Source organism: Culex quinquefasciatus, chromosome 3, assembly GCF_015732765.1.
Source record: "Culex quinquefasciatus strain JHB chromosome 3, VPISU_Cqui_1.0_pri_paternal, whole genome shotgun sequence".
Taxonomy (NCBI): Eukaryota; Metazoa; Arthropoda; class Insecta; order Diptera; family Culicidae; genus Culex; species Culex quinquefasciatus.
In genome coordinates, this window is record NC_051863.1 from 156,671,135 (window position 1) to 156,687,528 (window position 16,394).

At 29.9% G+C, this 16,394-nt stretch overlaps 1 protein-coding gene and 1 long non-coding RNA gene across 2 annotated transcripts; one reads left to right on the plus strand and one right to left on the minus strand.

Annotated features, from left to right (window-relative positions):
* Nucleotides 1-10,001: 10,001 nt before the first annotated feature.
* Nucleotides 10,002-10,925, minus strand: LOC119770140. Its single transcript, XR_005278675.1, has 3 exons — nt 10,767-10,925; nt 10,475-10,675; nt 10,002-10,309 (listed from the first exon to the last, which is right to left on the minus strand). It is a non-coding gene; the product is annotated as an uncharacterized LOC119770140 (long non-coding RNA).
* Nucleotides 10,926-14,739: 3,814 nt separating this feature from the next.
* Nucleotides 14,740-15,871, plus strand: LOC6042316 (translin). Its single transcript, XM_001851397.2, has 3 exons — nt 14,740-14,942; nt 15,032-15,332; nt 15,397-15,871. Exons 1-3 carry the CDS (start codon nt 14,868-14,870, stop codon nt 15,729-15,731), a joined length of 711 nt encoding a protein of 236 aa, XP_001851449.1. The 5' UTR covers nt 14,740-14,867; the 3' UTR covers nt 15,732-15,871.
* The last annotated feature ends 523 nt before the right edge of the window (nt 15,872-16,394 follow it).

Consider the following 16,394-nt stretch of genomic DNA (forward strand, 5'->3'; position numbering starts at 1 on the left):
ATAAACTTTAATTTACCGTTTGAAAACTATTTCTGAAATAGTGAAACTGGGAAAAAATGTAGGATAACCCGGATGAACGAGGATGATTTAGTGACCATAAAGAAACATTAAATTACTTTTTGGGAAATGTTGACGATTTGTCAAATTGTTGGTTCGAAAATATGGTGGTGATGTCAAGGGTGATGTTTTCACAAATAGTTAGTATTTGCAAAATTGTTAATTTAAATTTTAAATGGTGCTAGAATTTGATCATATTCTTGAACATAAATTTATTATTTGACAGATTCTCTTAATTTTTTTTTCGAAAAGAATAAGTTGATGTGTTTTTAAGGGAATTTGAAAAAAAACTAGGAATTACATATGTTTAAGAACTTTTATTATCATTTATATATATTTTTGCCTTCCATCTTGAACCTTTTGCGAATATTTCTATACTATTTATGAAAAAATTTCTTTCAATTCCTCTATTTTTCAAAAATGCTGTTTTAAACCTTATTTTTTAACCTACGTGAAGTTTATACATAATTTTAGTTAAATACATAGTTTCATCGCACCCTATCGATACGTACTTTGACAATGTGTTGTTGATTTGAACTAGGTACAAACAATTATTCACGTCTACTTTTGCTTTCAAAAATCGTTCTTCCACAGATGGTGCAATTGTGCAAGTTTCAACAGGTCTAAACAAAAAATAATATTTCTCACCGTCACTTAAAATTGTATGAATTCTGCCAAAAAATATTTCAAATTCCTCTTCAATACTAAAAAAACAATCATTATTCGGTCTTTTTTCATTTCGTTTTCCTGACCAAGTTGACTTAAAGAACGGTTTGAAAATAAAGTTATTAAACTTCAATCTGGACAAAACAAAAAATTCTCTAACGTTGTTATATTTGTTAATCACGGATTCGTCAATAACAAATTTTTGAGTTGTAGTTCTAGTATCAATGGAATTGATCAAGTTCACCTTTTTGCAGAATTCTGAAACTTTTGGATCGATGGACAAGTTATCATAATTGTTAATTTTGAATTGCATTACACAACGTTTTGCAATTTGAATTACTGGCTCCTTCGGCCCTTTTACAAACTGTTTAAAAACTCCGTTGACGTCTTCAAAAACAAAGAGAGAAAATGCCAAGGAAAATGCCCACAGAGGACCATAATCTTTTGCACATGAAACTAAATGAGTCAATAAATGTATGTTGTACTTCATTTCAGAAATTCCTTAAAGTATTTCAAAATCTTTCACAAATTTCTGTAATTGATGTTCCGCCAAAACAAACATGTTTTGAGAAATTGATTTTTGCAACAAGGTTGTTATGGATTTGACTAAGAGCAAATAGTGATCTAAATAAGTGTTTGGGAGTTTTCCATTTAAACTTATAAAACTGAAATGCAGGAGCCAGTGCACCCACTCATTCGCCTTCCAATTCGCTCTGTCAGAAATTTTCCGTGCACGCCTCGAAATTTCCACGAAAGGATTAATTGAACTTAACATTTCGTCAATTTTTGCGACCTCTTTCTTAATATACCATTTAATTTAAATTGTTGTTTTAATTCCATTGAAAATCAAGCAGTGTAACAACAGTGTAAATAGGCTGATGCTGATTTGTTATCAAAGATCTCGCATCTATTTCACGTCAGTGAATGATTGCATCAAGACTAGCAGGATAAAGGTACATTATTCTTTGTTTAAAAACTAACGTTAGTCCATTTACAATGTTTTCCTCTCAATCGTTTGGCAGTGATTGTGGTCAATGTTTGAAAATGAGTTTTTGTTGGAGTTGTTTTTTCTTTGTTTTAATCGATGCTTTTTTAGAAGTAGCAGCCGTGAATAATAAATGACAGATCTATGTTTATTAGTTAAATAAAATCAAGGGGCTGGAAACTCTAATATTACTTAGGAATACTTAGTATACTAACGAGATTCCAGTATACTTGTTAGTATACTAACCGAAAAGCAATAAACTGTTAGTGTATTAGGATACTCTCAGTATATTGGTAAGTATACTGGCGGTATGTAAAGGAAATGATAAGTATACTAACATATATTTTGATATACTGGTTAACATAATAATTATAGCCCTAAGAGTTTCCAACCCCTTGAATAAAATACGACCTTATTTTTTAAACTGAGCATTCGTTAGTTGATCAAAAACCTATAAAAACGGCTTTGTTTACAAAAGATGGTTAGAATACAAAATCCGCAAAATAAATATTTGGAGCCTATCATATTCGTTTGCTGAATTTATAGTGATAATTGAAATATATAATTAGGTACATTAAATCATATGCATATATTTGGCACATAATGATTAACTTTTTGTAGCACAATTCTGGACTTGTTTTGATTAAGTCTTTTAAACAAATGTAAATATTGGGTATATCCCCTCACACTTTACGTCTAAGTCCTATTTAAAAAAAAATGGTGAAATTTATGCTTTGTAATTAAATTTCTGAATTGGGTCATAAAATGAAGCATAGATTGCTAATATTAAGCTTATTTCAAGCAAAACATTGTAAATGGGCCTAAGCCGAAGTGTAAACAAACAGTCTGTCCTGCTTACGTCAGTGGATGTTTACATTAAGAACGAGCAGGACAGACTCTTTGTTTACACTTCGGCTTTGACCCTTTTACATTGTTTTGCTTGATTTTTCTGAGTACAATAACCCTTTGTACGACTACAAAGAGTTTAAAATGGATTTTTAAATCAATTTTGAAAAATTAACCTCGCGGTCCTTCTTGACAGAAAAGGCCCTACTTGACAGCTCGTTCGAAGGGGACCAAAGTTGATCCATCGAAAAAATGTTGTCTTGTCAAATTTTTTTTTTGCATTAAAATGAAAAAAAGTGATCAGAAATGGTTTTTGATCGTGTTTTTTAACGTTGTCGATAAAAATTGACATAGGGCTTTAGCACCCAATTAAAAAAAAATAAAATATAAATATATGGAGCCTAAAATTTCAAAAGGGCAATATTATTACAGTTTACATAAGAGGGCTTTTGTTAATTTGATTTGGTTAACCGCGGTGGATTTTCTTGAAATAATTCGAACTGTCAAAAATCCACCAAAGCATCTACCGGTGGATACTTTTCTACCACAGATTTTTGTGCGATCAATGTGGTAGATGCTTTCCCGCATAAAGATTTCTGATGAACTTACAGTAAATTTTAACGTTACAAAACGATAAAATATATTGTCATTTTGACAGTGTTTTAACAGTAGACAGCATCGTTTTTTAAGATAATTTGCGTCGTATTTTGGGATTTTACCATAAAAAAGGGGGGTTGTTATGCACCGGTACCATAAAAATTTCGAAATTTTTCCATACATTTTTTTTCCAAATACGACGCATTTTACTGTTAATCTAATGTTGCATTTTTCATCCAAAAACTCGTCCTGACTATAGAAAACATCATACATTAATAATAAAAACAGCAAGCATTACAATGGATTGCACGGTCAATCTACAGTTCTTCATGGTTTTTTCCCTACTAAATGGTACTGTAAAAACTATATTCAAACAATGAAATAAATAATAACTACAGAAGGTTTTATGGTTTTTTCATATTATTTATTTTTTAATCCTCACAAAATGATACTGTAAAATCTATATACGAACAATGAAATTAATCTTAAATAGAATACACTTTATAGTTTTTTTTGTATCCAGGTTTTTAAGCGAAGATGGCGTTCGAATGGTGAACGCCCGAAATGTTCAAATCGCGCAGTAGCACCAACATTAGAAAAAAAAAGTATGGCTGTCATGCCGTGTCACACTTGTTTCGTAATGTTGGTACCACTTCGTGATTTTGACATTTCGGGCGTTCACCATTCGAACCCCGCATAAAATTATATGATGATTTGCACTGTTAAAACTAAGCAATTACAATACATATTATAATATTTATGGTAAGTTTATTGTTGACTTTTTACAACTTCATTGGAATGACGATGAAGCTACTATAAAATTCATGGTTACAGCTAATTGGAAGGTTTTGTTATTGGAAGTCTCATAAAGTTATAACAAATAAGCTACCGTAAAATGTATGGATACATCAAATTGCATAGTTTTGACATTAGTAATATGATGATGTATTTTTTAAATTTTTTAGCAATAGTAAATTCCATTGTAATATCTTAGTTACGTAATGGAAAATTGTTATTCTTTGAAATATAAAATACGCCAGCTTCAAATGGATTCAATATTTGAATGAAACAAGTGTTTTAAAATGCATTTTACACCTGGTCAATTGTTTTGCAATCTTTAGTTTTCAAAATATCTAAGTTCAATACAATTTTTTTGTTTTGCAAAAAAATTGCGGTACTGCCTCAATTTCACAAACATTAAACATATTTTTAAACGCGCTCAAACATGCTAAATAAGTTTATCAACGCAGTAAATGCATTTAAGATTGTTTTCAGCTGATTAGACCTCCTGATTTTTCGAGCCGATTTTGAAGAAAGCGACATAAACTATGAAAAATATTTGCAAGGATAAAAATTAAATTAAATTGATTAAAGATTGTCCATTCCGTGTGGATCAATCGGACCGCGCACTGGACTCTCAATCCAGAGGTCGCCGGCAAGTCGCCGGTTCGGATCCCGTAGCGGGCACCCTGAAATGCTAAGTGTCAGGATGGGTTTTCAGCGCCTTCGCTCCGTGACATGGTCTCGTAAAATTAGGAGCCCAGGGCGGCAAAGTCCTTGTAGATAAAAAGAAGACACTAGTGGTTGGTACTAGCAAACTATCCAGATTTTTAAGCGAATTAAGTGTGCCATGGCATGACAGCCATACTTTTTTTTCTAATGTTGGTGCTACTGCGCGATTTTGACATTTCGGGCGTTTATAATTCGAACGCCATCTTCGCTTATAAACCTGGATAGCAATGGTGGCCAACAGCTATAAAGTCAACTTCGTTTCCGTTTCGTTTTAAGGATTTAAAAAAAGTTAAACTTGGTAAGTATTGAGAATGAATTTTAATATACAAGAAATAAAATTTCAATGCTAAATTGAATTTTAAACAGTCATATGTGATATTTTGATAAAATGCACTATTTTAATGTTGAACACTCAACCACAGACAAGCTCTGTGTCTCAACCTTCAGTGTTTAGAGTTTATTTTGTGTTTGCTGCTTTTAGGTTTTCATAGATTAGGTGTCCACACACTTTTTTTTGTAAGGAGCGTGAACAATTGACAACACAATATATTAATTTTTAAATTCAAGAACATAAAATTTTTAAATTTTTAAATTTTTAAATTTTTAAATTTTTAAATTTTTAAATTTTTAATTTTTTATTTTTTTATTTTTTTAATTTTTTAAATTTTTAAATTTTGAAATTTTTAAATTTTTAAATTTTGAAATTTTTAAATTTTTAAATTTTTAAATTTTTAAATTTTTAAATTTTTAAATTTTTAAATTTTTAAATTTTTAAATTTTTGAATTTTTAAATTTTTAAATTTTTAAATTTTTAAATTTTAAATTTTTAAATTTTTAAATTTTAAATTTTAAATTTTTAAATTTTTAAATTTTTAAATTTTAAATTTTTAAATTTTTAAATTTTAAATTTTAAATTTTAAATTTTAAATTTTAAATTTTAAATTTTTAAATTAAATTTTAAATTTTAAATTTTTAAATTTTTAAATTTTTAAATTTTAAATTTTAAATTTTAAATTTTAAATTTTTAAATTTTTAAATTTTAAATTTTAAATTTTTAAATTTTTAAATTTTTAAATTTTAAATTTTTAAATTTTAAATTTTTAAATTTTTAAATTTTAAATTTTTAAATTTTAAATTTTAAATTTTTAAATTTTAAATTTTTAAAAATTTAAATTTTTAAATTTTAAATTTTTAAATTTTAAATTTTAAATTTTAAATTTTTAAATTTTAAATTTTAAATTTTAAATTTTTAAATTTTAAATTTTTAAATTTTAAATTTTTAAATTTTAAATTTTAAATTTTAAATTTTAAATTTTTAAATTTTTAAATTTTTAAATTTTAAATTTTTAAATTTTAAATTTTTAAATTTTAAATTTTTAAATTTTAAATTTTTAAATTTTTAAATTTTTAAATTTTAAATTTTTAAATTTTTAAATTTTAAATTTTTAAATTTTAAATTTTTAAATTTTAAATTTTTAAATTTTTAAATTTTTAAATTTTAAATTTTTAAATTTTAAATTTTAAATTTTAAATTTTAAATTTTTAAATTTTAAATTTTTAAATTTTAAATTTTTAAATTTTAAATTTTTAAATTTTTAAATTTTAAATTTTTAAATTTTAAAATTTTAAATTTTTAAATTTTAAATTTTTAAATTTTTAAATTTTAAATTTTAAATTTTTAAATTTTAAATTTTAAATTTTTAAATTTTAAATTTTAAATTTTAAATTTTAAATTTTTAAATTTTTAAATTTTTAAATTTTTAAATTTTAAATTTTTAAATTTTTAAATTTTAAATTTTAAATTTTTAAATTTTAAATTTTAAATTTTTAAATTTTTAAATTTTTAAATTTTTAATTTTAAATTTTTAAATTTTTAAATTTTAAATTTTAAATTTTAAATTTTTAAATTTTTAAATTTTAAATTTTTAAATTTTTAAATTTTTAAATTTTTAAATTTTTAAATTTTAAATTTTTAAATTTTTAAATTTTAAATTTTAAATTTTTAAATTTTAAATTTTAAATTTTTAAATTTTTAAATTTTAAATTTTTAAATTTTTAAATTTTAAATTTTAAATTTTAAATTTTAAATTTTTAAATTTTTAAATTTTAAATTTTAAATTTTTAAATTTTTAAATTTTAAATTTTTAAATTTTTAAATTTTAAATTTTTAAATTTTAAATTTTAAATTTTAAATTTTAAATTTTAAATTTTAAAATTTTAAATTTTTAAATTTTAAATTTTTAAATTTTAAATTTTTAAATTTTTAAATTTTAAATTTTTAAATTTTAAATTTTAAATTTTAAATTTTTAAATTTTTAAATTTTAAATTTTTAAATTTTAAATTTTTAAATTTTAAATTTTAAATTTTAAATTTTAAATTTTAAATTTTTAAATTTTTAAATTTTTAAATTTTAAATTTTTAAATTTTTAAATTTTAAATTTTAAATTTTTAAATTTTTAAATTTTAAATTTTAAATTTTTAAATTTTTAAATTTTTAAATTTTTAAATTTTTAAATTTTTAAATTTTTAAATTTTAAATTTTTAAATTTTTAAATTTTTAAATTTTTAAATTTTAAATTTTTAAATTTTTAAATTTTAAACTTTTAAATTTTTAAATTTTTAAATTTTTAAATTTTTAAATTTTTAAATTTTTAAATTTTTAAATTTTAAATTTTAAATTTTTAAATTTTTAAATTTTAAATTTTTAAATTTTAAATTTTAAATTTTTAAATTTTTAAATTTTGAATTTTTGAATTTTTAAATTTTTAAATTTTGCATTTTTTAAATTTTAACATTTTTACATTTATACATTTTTACATTTATACATTTTTACATTTTTACATTTTCACATTTTTACATTTAAACATTTGAACATTTAAACACAAATTTCAGCATTTTTTATGACCCAATCACACAAACCAACCCCCCCCCCCCCCCTCACCCCACCCCCCTTAGACCCAATGTCACCCCTGATAACAATAAACGAACCCAACCAATCCAACATGACACTTAACCTATGCAGCCGACGCTCTTGCAACGGACACACCATTACACTGAACTCGTACGACGCTCCTGAAACGAACGCACCATGGTTGAGCTGTCATTTTTCTCCGCGCGCGTGTTCAATCCTGTTGGTATCGTTTGTGTTTGGCCGTGGTGTTGAACGAGATTAAAAAAAAAATCGCGAGTGAATGTGAAAAAGTCACCTCCGGCGTCAAATCCGCCGGGTTATCGATCCGGAACAGCTCTGGGAAGGCGGAAACTTTACAGATTTTGGTAAGTATTGGGAGTTTCGTGATAATTGGAGAGGACGGAATCTCACTAGCAGCAGCCAGCATTTTCTAAGTTGTGTTTCTTTTTTTTATAGGGACTTCTTTTACCATTCGATTCCGGGACCAAACTCAACAGAGGCTCTCGAATCGAAAGCAGGTTCGGCCGACGTCGAGGCGTGGCCTCCAGGACAAAAGACATCTGGCAAGGTGCTAAACGCGTTCCCAGTTGGTTGGACCGTTCTGCCGAGTGACGGATCCGGAATGTTGACGGGAGTTCTCATTTTTCTGCAACTTGGGTGAGTATTTGAACTGCGATGATTTTTTTTTTTTGGAAGATCAACGAGGTGGACACCTGCAGACAATTTCTATGGCCTGCTTGGGTATAAACAAACGGATTTCGGCTCGATGTTTTCCTTGTTTGAGTGTTATTAATTTATTGTTTTCTTTTCTCTTTTCTACAGGAATTATTTCGATCGTGGATTGCGTATGGTCCACGTGCTGCCGGGGGTTCTAGTCCGGCCACAATTTACAAGAAGGAGGAACACCACCGCACTCGGGTCAGCTGATGACCAAGGGTACACACTCCCAGCTCAGTTTGATGGCAGGTGCTAAGGTGATTCTATATTGGCCCGACGGCAGTCCGATTTGTCGTGGTTGGATACAGAAAGTGCGCGAAAAGGTGTAATGGAGTCTCGTAGTTCCTGTGAAAGTTCTATCCAGCAAGAGGTCGAAATCGGCCGGAGTCTACGTCCGAGTACAAATTTAACGACGACGTGCAGGGTGTCCGACGAAGTGGCTGCGGTGAAAGGGGAAGACATTTCTGGAGTTTTTTTTTAAAAAAAAAGGTCCAACAAACCAAATTTCCAGTTTTTGCTTTTTGGGTGTTCTTGAAACCGTCTTGAGTCAGGGGTAATAAAAAACATCCAAAAAGCAAAAACTGAAAATTTGGTTTACTAGACATTAACAAAACTCCAGATTTGAGTGCGTAGTGAGGAGTGCAAGTGTGCGTAGCGGGAAGTGCGCGAAGAACAGAAGGAAGGAGAGGAATAATATTAAAGAAACAAAGATTTGTAACACGCACACAGCTTTTTGAGGCTATCCAGATTTTTAAGCGAAGATGGCGTCCCGCATAAAGATTTCTGATGAACTTACAGTAAATTTTAACGTTACAAAACGATAAAATATATTGTCATTTTGACAGTGTTTTAACAGTAGACAGCATCGTTTTTTAAGATAATTTGCGTCGTATTTTGGGATTTTACCATAAAAAAGGGGGGTTGTTATGCACCGGTACCATAAAAATTTCGAAATTTTTCCATACATTTTTTTCCAAATACGACGCATTTTACTGTTAATCTAATGTTGCATTTTTCATCCAAAAACTCGTCCTGACTATAGAAAACATCATACATTAATAATAAAAACAGCAAGCATTACAATGGATTGCACGGTCAATCTACAGTTCTTCATGGTTTTTCCCTACTAAATGGTACTGTAAAAACTATATTCGGACAATGAAATAAATAATAACTACAGAAGGTTTTATGGTTTTTTCATATTATTTATTTTTTAATCCTCACAAAATGATACTGTAAAATCTATATACGAACAATGAAATTAATCTTAAATAGAATACACTTTATAGTTTTTTTTTGTATCCAGGTTTTTAAGCGAAGATGGCGTTCGAATGGTGAACGCCCGAAATGTTCAAATCGCGCAGTAGCACCAACATTAGAAAAAAAAGTATGGCCATCTTCGCTTAAAAATCTGGATAGCCTCAAAAAGCTGTGTGCGTGTTACAAATCTTTGTTTCTTTAATATTATTCCTCTCCTTCCTTCTGTTCTTCGCGCACTTCCCGCTACGCACACTTGCACTCCTCACTACGCACTCAAATCTGGAGTTTTGTTAATGTCTAGTAAACCAAATTTTCAGTTTTTGCTTTTTGGATGTTTTTTATTACCCCTGACTCAAGACGGTTTCAAGAACACCCAAAAAGCAAAAACTGGAAATTTGGTTTATTTTTTTTAAAAAACTCCAGAAATGTCTTCCTTTCACCGCAGCCACTTCGTCGGACACCCTGCACGTCGTCGTTAAATTTGTACTCGGACGTAGACTCCGGCCGATTTCGACCTCTTGCTGGATAGAACTTTCACAGGAACTACGAGACTCCATTACACCTTTTCGCGCACTTTCTGTATCCAACCACGACAAATCGGACTGCCGTCGGGCCAATATCAAACTGAGCTGGGAGTGTGTACCCTTGGTCATCAGCTGACCCGAGTGCGGTGGTGTTCCTCCTTCTTGTAAATTGTGGCCGGACTAGAACCCCCGGCAGCACGTGGACCATACGCAATCCACGATCGAAATAGTTCCTGTAGAAAAGAGAAAAGAAAACAATAAATTAATAACACTCAAACAAGGAAAACATCGAGCCGAAATCCGTTTGTTTATACCCAACCAGGCCATAGAAATTGTCTGCAGGTGTCCACCTCGTTGATCTTCCAAAAAAAAAAAATCATCGCAGTTCAAATACTCACCCAAGTTGCAGAAAAATTAGAACTCCCATCAACATTCCGGATCCGTCACTCGGCAGAACGGTCCAACCAACTGGGAACGCGTTTAGCACCTTGCCAGCTGTCTTTTGTCCTGGAGGCCACGCCTCGACGTCGGCCGAACCTGCTTTCGATTCGAGAGCCTCTGTTGAGTTTGGTCCCGGAATCGAATGGTAAAAGAAGTCCCTATAAAAAAAAGAAACACAACTTAGAAAATGCTGGCTGCTGCTAGTGAGATTCCGTCCTCTCCAATTATCACGAAACTCCCAATACTTACCAAAATCTGTAAAGTTTCCGCCTTCCCAGAGCTGTTCCGGATCGATAACCCGGCGGATTTGACGCCGGAGGTGACTTTTTCACATTCACTCGCGATTTTTTTTTTAATCTCGTTCAACACCACGGCCAAACACAAACGATACCAACAGGATTGAACACGCGCGCGGGAGAAAAATGACAGCTCAACCATGGTGCGTTCGTTTCAGGAGCGTCGTACGAGTTCAGTGTAATGGTGTGTCCGTTGCAAGAGCGTCGGCTGCATAGGTTAAGTGTCACGTTGGATTGGTTGGGTTCGTTTATTGTTATCAGGGGTGACATTGGGTCTAAGGGGGGTGGGGTGAGGGGGGAAGGGTGGAGGGGGGAGGGGTGGTTTGTGAGATTGGGTCATAAAAAATGCTGAAATTTGTGTTTAAATGTTCAAATGTTTAAATGTAAAAATGTGAAAATGTAAAAATATATAAATGTAAAAATGTATAAATGTAAAAATGTTAAAATGTAAAAATGCAAAATTTAAAAATTTAAAAATTCAAAAATTTAAAAATTCAAAAATTTAAAAATTTAAAAATTTAAAAATTCAAAAATTTAAAAATTTAAAAATTTAAAAATTTAAAAATTTAAAAATTTAAAAATTTAAAAATTTAAAAATTTAAAAATTTAAAAATTTAAAAATTTAAAAATTTAAAAATTTAAAAATTTAAAAATTTAAAAATTTAAAAATTTAAAAATTTAAAAATTTAAAAATTTAAAAATTTAAAAATTTAAAAATTTAAAAATTTAAAAATTTGAAAATTTGAAAATTTGAAAATTTAAAAATTTAAAAATTTAAAAATTTAAAAATTTAAAAATTTAAAAATTTAAAAATTTAAAAATTTAAAAATTTAAAAATTTAAAAATTTAAAAATTTAAAATTTAAAAATTTAAAAATTTAAAATTTAAAAATTTAAAATTTAAAATTTAAAATTTAAAATTTAAAAATTTAAAAATTTAAAAATTTAAAATTTAAAATTTAAAAATTTAAAATTTAAAAATTTAAAAATTTAAAAATTTAAAATTTAAAAATTTAAAATTTAAAATTTAAAAATTAAAAATTTAAAAATTTAAAATTTAAAATTTAAAAATTTAAAATTTAAAAATTTAAAAATTTAAAATTTAAAAATTTAAAAATTTAAAATTTAAAATTTAAAAATTTAAAAATTTAAAATTTAAAATTTAAAAATTTAAAAATTTAAAATTTAAAATTTAAAAATTTAAAAATTAAAATTTAAAAATTTAAAATTTAAAAATTTAAAATTTAAAAATTTAAAAATTTAAAAATTTAAAATTTAAAATTTAAAAATTTAAAAATTTAAAAATTTAAAATTTAAAAATTAAAATTTAAAAATTTAAAATTTAAAATTTAAAAATTTAAAATTTAAAAATTTAAAAATTTAAAAATTTAAAAATTTAAAATTTAAAATTTAAAAATTTAAAAATTTAAAAATTTAAAATTTAAAAATTTAAAAATTTAAAATTTAAAAATTTAAAAATTTAAAAATTAAAAATTTAAAAATTTAAAAATTTAAAATTTAAAAATTTAAAAATTTAAAAATTTAAAAATTTAAAAATTTAAAAATTAAAAATTTAAAAATTTAAAAATTTAAAAATTTAAAAATTTTATGTTCTTGAATTTAAAAATTAATATATTGTGTTGTCAATTGTTCACGCTCCTTACAAAAAAGTGTGTGGACACCTAATCTATGAAAACCTAAAAGCAGCAAACACAAAATAAACTCTAAACACTGAAGGTTGAGACACAGAGCTTGTCTGTGGTTGAGTGTTCAACATTAAAATAGTGCATTTTATCAAAATATCACATATGACTGTTTAAAATTCAATTTAGCATTGAAATTTTATTTCTTGTATATTAAAATTCATTCTCAATACTTACCAAGTTTAACTTTTTTTAAATCCTTAAAACGAAACGGAAACGAAGTTGACTTTATAGCTGTTGGCCACCATTGCTATCCAGGTCCAGTAGCACCAACATTAGAAAAAAAAGTATGGCTGTCATGCCATGGCACACTTAATTCGCTTAAAAATCTGGATAGTTTGCTAGTACCAACCACTAGTGTCTTCATTTTATCTACAAGGACTTTGCCGCCCTGGGCTCCTAATTTTACGAGACCATGTCACGGAGCGAAGGCGCTGAAAACCCATCCTGACACTTAGCATTTCAGGGTGCCCGCTACGGGATCCGAACCGGCGACTTGCCGGCGACCTCTGGATTGAGAGTCCAGTGCGCGGTCCGATTGATCCACACGGAATGGACAATCTTTAATCAATTTAATTTAATTTTATCCTTGCAAATATTTTTCATAGTTTATGTCGCTTTCTTCAAAATCGGCTCGAAAAATCAGGAGGTCTAATCAGCTGAAAACAATCTTAAATGCATTTACTGCGTTGATAAACTTATTTAGCATGTTTGAGCGCGTTTAAAAATATGTTTAATGTTTGTGAAATTGAGGCAGTACCGCAATTTTTTTGCAAAACAAAAAATTGTATTGAACTTAGATATTTTGAAAACTAAAGATTGCAAAACAATTGACCAGGTGTAAAATGCATTTTAAAACACTTGTTTCATTCAAATATTGAATCCATTTGAAGCTGGCGTATTTTATATTTCAAAGAATAACAATTTTCCATTACGTAACTAAGATATTACAATGGAATTTACTATTGCTAAAAATTTAAAAATACATCATCATATTACTAATGTCAAAACTATGCAATTTGATGTATCCATACATTTTACGGTAGCTTATTTGTTATAACTTTATGAGACTTCCAATAACAAAACCTTCCAATTAGCTGTAACCATGAATTTTATAGTAGCTTCATCGTCATTCCAATGAAGTTGTAAAAAGTCAACAATAAACTTACCATAAATATTATAATATGTATTGTAATTGCTTAGTTTTAACAGTGCAAATCATCATATAATTTTATGCGGGTTATTCAACAATTCATGGAACGATATACCTGAATTCAGCGAAAATTTTCCTAAGTCCTAACAATTCAAACCATTGTTCAACAATTCATGGAACGATATACCTGTTTGCCATATAGTTTGTATGTAAAGCTAATTTATTTTCGTGATAATTTTTATAAGTCCAAATAATTTAAACAATTGATTGACCATTATCAGAACGATAACTGTTCGCCATGTGATTGGTCTATAATTTATTTGTATGGTTCTACCATACATGTTACGATATATTTATGATAAATTTTGAGGCCACATTTCATAATAAAATGCATTTTAAACCGCCAAACGTAATGTAACTGAGATAGCTCAATTAGATAAGGCGGCAGCACCACGGAAGAATCAACAGGAGACATCATCATCAAGCGGTAACAAATCCCGGACATTACAAAAAAAACGCTCACCATTAATAATCATATACTTACCATTCCCGTTAAATCCATAGTTCCCAGAACATTTGTAAAGTTTATTTTTTGGCTCCTCCCTTTTCAAATGGTGTCGGTAAGTGTCAGTAAAGCAGTTCACCATTTGAAATCATATTTTATTAATTTGTGGTACGGTTCACATAAAATAAGAATTGAACAGTTTGGGGTAGGGTATGACTATGATCCACGAAAAAAATCCCTTGTAAAAATGTATTGTAACATTACCTAACGACCTATTTAATAAATTGTAGGATTGTTTGGGGAATGGAAAATGTACGGTTGCACCCTATTTGGTGTATTTTGGCGTTAATTAACGTGTTCCGTTCGCGTTCTCGTTAAGATCAACGTAGGCTCCGTTCGCGTTCACGTTTAGGTTAACTTTTAACGATTCCGTTAAGTTAAACGTCGTTAATTTAAACGTTTAACAGCACTGGTCTGAAGCAAACGTTTCAACTTCAACTTTTCAGTGACGGGAGTAAGCCGTCGACTGACAGCGAACCACGACGCGACGCGCGCCGAGGATGCGCCGTTCTTTGTTTACAAACACGCGTTCGCAAAGTTTGGTGTGTCTGGCGATTTGGTGCAAGCATTTCGAGCCGAAACCAGCTCAAATTTCAATAATTTTTAAGTGAAACAGTTTCGAACGTGACTAATCATGCAGAACGCGGTGATTAAGGACATCTTCGACGGGTTCAACGACTATCTGAACAAGGAGCAGGAACTTCGCGAGGTGAGTGTCGGTAGCCGGCTTGTACTGCGCGTCAGCCCGAGTGTCAGGGTTTGCAAAACCGCGCTAACAAATCTACCTTTTCCCTCCAGCAAATCCGCGAAGTAGTGCGCGAAATCGACCAGGCGGCCAAGGAGGCCACCATCGCGCTTCAGGTCATCCACAGCAGCCTGACGGACGTGCCGGCCGCGTGCCAATCGGCCCGGCAGCAGTTCGAGGTGTGCCGCAAGGGCTACCAACGTCTCGCGGAGCTGATTCCGGAGGGCCAGTACTACCGGTACAACGACCACTGGCACTTTTTGACCCAGCGCGTCGTATTTCTGGTCGCGCTGACCGTCTACCTGGAGAAGGGATTCCTGGTGAGCCGCGATACCACCGCCGAGGTGCTGGGAAGTATGTCAACCTGTGAGCTTTACTCTAAACATACTCAACCAGCTAACACCCCCCATCCTTTCAGTGAAAACGAAACAATCGGACGGGTTCCACCTGGACATCGAGGACTACCTCATGGGTGTGCTCCAGATGGCGTCCGAACTGAGCCGTTACGCGATCAACTCGGTCACCCTGGGGGATTACGAGCGGCCGCTTGCGATCTCCAAGTTTGTGGCCGACCTCAACTCGGGCTACCGTCTGTTGAACCTGAAAAACGACGGCCTCCGCAAGCGGTTCGATGCGCTCAAGTATGACGTGAAGAAGATCGAGGAGATTGTGTACGACATCAGCATTCGTGGGCTGCGAGCGGACGCCGGGGCTGGACAGGCACCGGCCGCGGCTGCTGCTTCCGAGCAGTGAGAAGTTACTTTTTTTTTGTTTCGAGGAAAAGAGGTATGTTGGCTGTTGTACATATTTTGAACTTTGAAGTGCAACTCGCGAAATTTTGGGGTTTTTTTTGCTGATGAATTAACAACAATTCTCTGGAGAATATAAAGGTAGTTTGTGTTCATGTTTTGTAGAAGATTTGAGAAAATTAATACGCTTTTTGATAAAGAACTTTGTCTTGAAGCTCTGTCTGCGGTGTCAATCCAAAATATTTGAAGATGTCGCGCGTTACCATCACATGGCCTCGGCGTGACATTCTAGGTAGGTACTTGAATCATACCTTTTAAGCAGAGATCATGTTTGCAACGCGACAGTTTTCTGCAGCAACATGCCGTGCGAAATTATATAAGCTAACAGATAGCCTCTGGAGGATTTAGTGTCGATCTAAATGTTCATCAAAGACGGGCCTTACGTTGGGAACTGTATTGCTCATTTACCAAACCATACGATTTGTGGCAATACAAAAAAAAATCAAATTATTCGCTCTACAGCATTGGCTTGGCGTTCTCGATTGCGAGATTCCTACACGAAACTAGGTGTCTGAAGGCTTGATGGTTGAGGCAATTGCAAACCTCTTTTTACACCTAAGCTTCCATCCACCTCGGGATTCGAACTAACGACCAACTGCCTACCTGT

What these genes read in the sequence shown, in the direction of transcription:
- LOC6042316 (XM_001851397.2), top strand. Translation starts at nt 14,868, where the DNA reads ATGCAGAACGCGGTGATTAAGGACATCTTCGACGGGTTCAACGACTAT. An exon ending in AGGAGCAGGAACTTCGCGAG is followed by an intron (nt 14,943 to 15,031) that starts GTGAGTGTCGGT and finishes TTTTCCCTCCAG; the next exon opens with CAAATCCGCGAAGTAGTGCG. An exon ending in CACCGCCGAGGTGCTGGGAA is followed by an intron (nt 15,333 to 15,396) that starts GTATGTCAACCT and finishes CCATCCTTTCAG; the next exon opens with TGAAAACGAAACAATCGGAC.